The sequence below is a fragment of the Oratosquilla oratoria genome, chromosome 38 (assembly GCF_046742065.1).
Source record: "Oratosquilla oratoria isolate Oo_2021 chromosome 38, ASM4674206v1, whole genome shotgun sequence".
In the NCBI taxonomy this organism is placed as follows: domain Eukaryota; kingdom Metazoa; phylum Arthropoda; class Malacostraca; order Stomatopoda; family Squillidae; genus Oratosquilla; species Oratosquilla oratoria.
Window position 1 is genome coordinate 47,644,627 of NC_134814.1, and position 7,500 is coordinate 47,652,126.

Genomic DNA, 7,500 nt, shown 5'->3' on the forward strand with positions numbered 1-7,500 from the left:
TGCGATGAAGTTCAAGCAAGAAGCTGTCCTCCTTCAGAAGTAATCGCAGCAGCTCGGGTTTTCGTGCATCCCAGTTGACGAATAACGTTAGTACAAGATTTGATGACATCTTCATATTGATTTGCTGTCCTTGCCCTTCCTCGTTCTTTCCTCTTCCCCGTGGGATGGGATTCCTTTACCACCTCCCCGTCCCCACCCCAATCCTCCAGTTTGCCTCTCACCCACGTGGTTTCCTCACTCCTTTCGTCTCTCTCATTTCACCTCGCCTCTTCCCCTTTCTCCACTACGGCCACCACCTCCCTATCCCATTTCAACCACCTCTTCCTCACCCCTTCCGTCCCTCCTGCGGTCACTTCCCGCGTGGGCCGTCCGGAGTCTCTTCTCCAGCGCCCCCATCATTAGTATCGGATCGCCCTAAGACGGACCCAGAAGCGGTTGTGGCGTGCCCCTGTCATCTGACCCTCTTGTCAAGTAATCCTCTAACGCGCTTATCGCCCTCATGTTCCTCCCCAAGCGTAGGGGATTGAAGAGAGATGGAGAGAGGAGGTGCATTCTGTGGATCCTGAGGTACTCCGCTTTCCTCTCCCCCCTGGGTGTGTAGCGGCACCTGTCGCTGACGCCCTTCTCTTGGTTAGGTTCTGGTTAGTGCGGTGCATGTGACCGGTTTGACCACATGACCGTGGCTTTCTGTCAGTATCGGTTGACTGTAAACCGAATGTACTTCTTTTAATGAGATTTAAGGACCAATTCTCAACAGCCAATAGCTTAACCCACGTATGTGTGTGTGTGTGTGTGTGTGTGTGTGTGTGTGTGTGTGTGTGTGTGTGTGTGTGTGTGTGTGTGTGTGTGTGTGTGTGTGTGTGTGTTTATATTTTTCAACTAAAAACCGTTTCTTTCGTGAAGAATGGTCACACTTAGGTATTTACCAGTAACATGAGTTGGCTAAATCCATAAGAAAAAATATTTTTTTATTGTCAGTCATCCACAGTGCCACGAGTGAATCGTCTTGAGGCTTGTATACAATCTGTTATATCTGTCTTATTTAATTTTCATTTTTATATATTAATTTATTCATCTATTCACGTTTTATGTATTGGTTTATTTGTTTATTATTTGTTTATTTACATTGTTGAAACAAAATTCGTCACCATAGTGTACAAAATGTTCCACCCTCTGATGTCTGTGTAAAATTGGCCTGAATTGCACCTGAAATTTAGTACAAAAAGCGATTGTAAAAGTAAATGCAATGGTGAATGCAGAGGCAGTGTCTACGATATCTTCCACACTCTTGCTATTGAAGTTCATATAATTACCATGACACCTCTTTAAGAGGTTCCTGGGTCTCAGTGATGAACAAAAGTCTACGGCAATAAATGCGTTTATTTGATGAATGGCCAAGGCGTGGGAGATGAGCCATCATTTTCAAAAGACCCCCTTGAAAAATAATTTCAATTGACTTGAAACTCATACAGACAAGATCTTATTCTAACCCCATCCGGCTACCAGAGTTTCGTCAAATTTCATTGAACAGGTTTAGCTATAGGGCAAGTATACACATACGCATGGATAAAGTTATAGTGTATATTATGAGAAAATCTTTCAAATATCACATCATATACATACATATATATATGTATATATATATATATATATATATATATATATATATATATATATATGTATATATATATAAAGTTTTCAAATTCAGAGTATTGGTGCCAGTTAAATTTAATCCGCATTACCTTCATAAAATAAAATAGATGTAAAGAATAAACACACACTCGCACACACACACACACACACATATACACACACAATGAAAGTGGTATTTGACTACTTGGATGAGGAAATTATTTAAAAAAAATATTAGTTACATTAATTAGACCAAAGCTGGAATATGCAGCGACACTATGGACACCCAGTAAAAAGAATATAAGGAAACTAGAAAGAATACAGAGAGCAACAACAAAGTTGGCACCAGCTCTTTCCAATTTAACATACGAACAAAGATTATCGAAATTGGAACTACCAACACTAGAGCAGAGAAGAGAAAGAGGTGATCTACTGACTATATATAGAATCATGAAAGGAATGGAAATCCTTGACAGGAATGATTTACTAAAAAATGACAATGGAAAAACAAGAGGTCATGAAAAGAAACTCAAAAAGGATAACTATAGAAGAGATTGGAAAAAGAATAGCTTCCCACACAGAGTGCTGGATATATGGAATAACTTAGATAAAGAAACAGTGTGTGCAAATACTATTCAAGATTTTAAGAAAAAACTTGATGCTGAAAGATACAAAGACGGGTCACTACGAGCATAGCTCCCTTCCCGTGTAATACAACTAGGTAAATACAACTAGGTAAATACACAAACATACACACACACACACACACACACACACACACACACACACACACACACACACACACACACACACACACACATACACATGCACAAACACACACACACACGTGCGTACAGTCATTTATATGTACCATAAATATACGTATGTCCATCCCTGCTGTCCCCTTGGCCCGGGTGCAGTAAGCGGTAACCCAAGCCATCTACGACCCGTATCTTGGCTGACGCCCCTTGTCGCTTGCCCGGGACAGAGATCAGTGTTGTTCTTGGGCCTGGAAGGTCCATATCGGTCGAGTATGAGACACGCGTACTGCTTAAGAGAGAAGAGCGTCGTCTTTAACCAGTGCCTTCCTGAGTTGAAGTGACCCTGTGTATGAAGCGTGTGGAGCTCTTGTCGGAAGCTCTGTGAATATGAAACGTGAATTGTTGTGACCAGTGTATCGGGAGAGTTCTCGTGTCTGCAAAGGGCTTTGTCACGTGGGAATGTCTGTGAACTTCTGGCGAGTTTTGCCTAAAGCTACCTGGGGTTGCAGTCCACTCATGCGAATCATTCTTCGAGCTCAACAGATAACGTTTATATCGAAGTCGTCATAAAACTACGCAATGCAGTGTTATATGATGCAGACTTTAGGTAATAGTACATTCCTCGTTTTCAGTAAGTCAATAAGAACCGTATTTGTACTGAAAGACGTACTTCTATTAGTGTCTAGGCTGAAGGTGTTGTCAACTTCTCCAGCTTCCTGTTAAAGTGGTAAAACCACAAGGGCGGGTGTATTCCCTCTATCCCATGGTTGGCAAATTCAAAAATGGAAAGAACATTACGATTATTATTTGTGCATTTTATCCAAGCTGAACAAATATTCGATGTATACAAGGGTTGGTTGACCTAATCCAACCTAATCTAACCTAACCTAAACCCAACTTAACTTAACCTAACCTAACCTAACTTAACCAAACCTAAACCTAACCGAACCTAACCTAGCCTAAACTCAACCTAACCTAACATAGCCTAACTTAACAACCTAAACCCAACATAACTTAACCGAAATTTATCGTAACCTAATTTAACCTAACCCAACCTAAACACAACCTAATCTAACCTAACATAACCTAAACATACCCCAATCTAACTTAACCTAACCTAACCTATCCTAAATCCAATCCAAGCCAACGTAGCCAACTTAACCTTGCCCAACCTAACCCTAACTTACCTAACCTAACCTACAACTTTATACACACCAATACCCATTGGGCGCCCCTCCTATCTGTGTACCTGGATGTAGGGTCATTCTTGACCCCGCCACACTGCTCGGCTCGAAGGAAACATACACAAACAGGGAAAGAAATAAACAAGGAGTATTACCCACCAACTGTTGGACCTAACAAGATATTTTTTCCCAAATTTCTGTGTAAATGAGTATCATTATTATTGTTGTTGTTGTTGTTGTTGTTGTTGTTATTATCATTATTATTATTGTTATTATTATCACTATCATTATCCATTGCTACCACCACCATCACCATTATTATTATTACTGTCTTAATCGAAAAAATGCTAATTTTGTTTTTCTTTCTTCTACAGGTCTCTCTGTTGGTGCCGACTACCTCTCCGGAATGAGTGGCCTGGCTGCTACGCGTTTGTCCGACCCCCACCTCCCCCCCTCCACCCTTACGTCCGCCGACCTACCGTTCTCCATCGATGGTAAGAAAGTGCCGAGGCATCTGCAAGGTTCTCCATGAAGTTTTTTTTTACGAGTTTCGGGGGTATTTTTATTGGATTCACGCACACAAATACACACATACAAATATAAACATACCCACACGCACGCACACACACACACACACACACACACACACACACACACACACACACACACACACACACACACACACACACACACACACACACACACATAGACACACACACACACATGGAGCACTGAGGTTAATCACAGGATGCACCAAATTCATATCTATTGCACACCTGCATATAAAAATCAAACTCCTCCAAACAGATATCATGAAAATGACAGGAATACAATTCTACACCAGAACCACAAACATCCTTCATACCAAATTTCGTAAGAACCACAAATAAATAAATAAACAAATAAACCATACCACTCAGACATCTATAACAACCTGGACTTACAAAAGGCGTTTCTTAAAGTACCACATAGAAATTATTAAGAAAACTCGAAACAAGAGGAGGTATACACGGAAAACTATTGAAATGGATGGAAGATTTCTTGCATGGAAGAAAAATGAGTGGTGCTCAGAGATAAGAACTCTGCTTGGAAAGAAATGATAAGTGGAGTCCCACAGGGTTCAGTACTGGCTCCGATAATGTTTCCTATATATGTTAATGACATGGATGACAGTGTAGAATGTAACATGAACCTCTTTGTAGACGACGCAAAATTACTAAAGAAAGTAAGCATGGAAAAAACATTGCAAATCGCTACAGAGAGATCTGGACAAAGTCTGAGAATGAAGTCAGAAGTGGGAAGTAGACTTCAACATTAAGAAATGTAGTATAATGGAATTTGGAAAAGTAAAAAATATATATATATATATCAGGAGAATATAAAATCGGAGCAAAGGAAGTAAAGAAAGTTGGTTCCAAAAAGGACCTAGGAGTAATCATCACCAAAGACATGTCCCCAGACAAGCAGATAAACAAAATAGGTGGAGAAACCTACAATTTATTAAGATCAATAAAGGTGGCTTTTAATTACTTGGATGAGGTAATGGTAAGAAAAATACTAGTTACACTGATAAGACCAAGATTGGAGTACGCAGCGACACTATGGACAACCAGTACAAATATATGTATATATATATATACATATATATATATATATATATATATGTATATATATATACATATATATATATATATACATGTATACATATATATATACATATATATATATATATATATATATAAAGAAAATAGAAAGAATCCAAAGAGCAACGACAAAGATGATCCCAACACTTTCATAACTGACATACGAGCAAAAGGTGTCTAAACTGGAACTATCAACCCTGAAACAAAGTATAGAAAGAGGCGATCTATCGGCCATTTACAGAATCATGAAAGGCATGGAAGTCCTTGATAGAGAAGACTTATTAAAGTGGGATACAAGAAAAACAAAGGGACATGGCAAGAAACTTAAACAGGACATTTATAGAAGAGATCTGAAGAAAAAAAAGTTTTCCACACAGTGGTGGATGTCTGGAACAAATTAGACGAAACGATAATGTATCCAAACACCATACGTGAATTTAAGAACAAACTAGATGTTGCGAGATACAAAGACGGGTCATCACGAGCATAGCTCCCCTTCTCGTATAATACAACTAGCTAAATACACACACACCATGGCGCAGTTGGTAGAGTTTCCGGGTTCGAATCCACTACGGCGGTCAGGGTTCGAATCCCGCCCAGGACTGAAGTAATTTCAGTATCGCTGGGCTGCGAGTCGTTACTCCAACTCGTGGACGAGGAGTTGTGTGTGTGTGTGTGCGTGCGTGTAAGGTCACAGCATTACCCATAGATCGGTCATATATGAGCTCTGAGTTCTCTTCCGGGAGGGAAATAGCTGTCGATCACGAATCCAACACATGATCCAAGACTATGGTGAACCATGAGGAATCACACACACACACACACACACACACACACACACACACACACACACACACACACACACACACACACACACACACACACACACACACACACACACACACACACACACACGAAAGAGAGAGAGAGAGAGAGAGAGAGAGAGAGAGAGAGAGAGAGAGAGAGAGAGAGAGAGAGAGAGAGAGAGAGAGAGAGAGAGAGAGAGAACATTGCTCCCACAGAGATTAGCTCCTCCCCACTGACTTCCTGCCCACCTCCTCCTTCGGTTGTGTCGCGGAAGCCAGAGAAGCGCCGGACACGCGCGCCCTTCCCGATACTGATTGATATGGATACTGCGGGAGGAGCAAGCGGAAGTGGGAGGGAGTGGGAGGAGGGTGGGGAAATTTATATGTAATGTTTCATTTACCCGAACATAATGAAGACTATTCCCGAATATGGTTTGGGCAATGCTGTGTCCTTTTAAACACACACACACACACACACACACACACACACACACACACACACACACACACACACACACACACACACACACACACACACACACACACACACACACACACACACATACACATACGCACTCATGGACGCGCGCGCACACACATTCACACGCGCACGCACACACACACACACACACACACACACACACACACACACACACACACACACACACACACACACACACACACACACACACACACACACACACACACACACACACACACACACACACACACACACACACACACACACACACACACACACACACACACACACACACACACACACACACACACACACACACACACACACACACACACACACACACACACACAGTCATTAGAGGCCCAGCGCAAAAACCACTATTGGTATGGTGAATTGATTTCCTATCTCGGCTTGTCAGGGGACCATGGGTCCCCTGAATGCCTCCCACGGGGGCCTATCAGGTTAGGGGCCCTGCGTTGAGACACTCACGGTCATAATTAACACTTACAAGTGGAGTCCTCTGCTCTTGAGCTCAGATCAGTAAGGGGGAGGTGAAGTGGGAGGGAGAATGGAAAAGGGGGTAGGAAGAAAGGGGAGCTTGGAAGGGAGAAGGGGAAAGGAGGAAGGGGGAGTGTGGAAGTGGGAAAAGGGGAGGGGAAGGGAGAAAAGGGGAGGGGGAAGGGAGAAGGTGGGAGGGGAGGGAAAAGGAGAAGGGGGATGGAGAAACGGAGAAGGTAGGAGGGAGAGGAGGAAGGCATAACAGAAGAGGGAGAAGGGAGGAAAGGGGAGGAGGAAGGGAGAAGGGAGAAGGGGAGGGAAAGAAAAAATGGGGAGGGAGAGGGAGAAGAGCGAATGGGGAGGTGAGAAGGGGGAGGGAGAAGGGAGGAGGGGAAGGGGAAGGGATAAGGGGGTAGCTGTAGGGGGAAGGGAGAAGGGGGAGAGGGGGAGGGGAAAGGGAAAAGGTGGGAAAAGGAAGAGGGGGAGGAGGGAGAT

The 7,500-nt window shown here is 42.6% G+C and overlaps 1 protein-coding gene across 8 annotated transcripts in view; it reads left to right on the plus strand.

Annotated features, from left to right (window-relative positions):
- Positions 1-7,500, plus strand: part of ci (transcriptional activator cubitus interruptus) — an 879,964-nt gene that overhangs the window by 831,999 nt on the left and 40,465 nt on the right. For all 8 annotated transcript variants that reach the window (XM_076176245.1, XM_076176248.1, XM_076176247.1 and 5 more), the window contains one exon: positions 3,952-4,071. In XM_076176245.1, the coding sequence (XP_076032360.1) occupies positions 3,952-4,071 (120 nt within the window). The remainder of the gene's footprint in view (positions 1-3,951; positions 4,072-7,500) is intronic.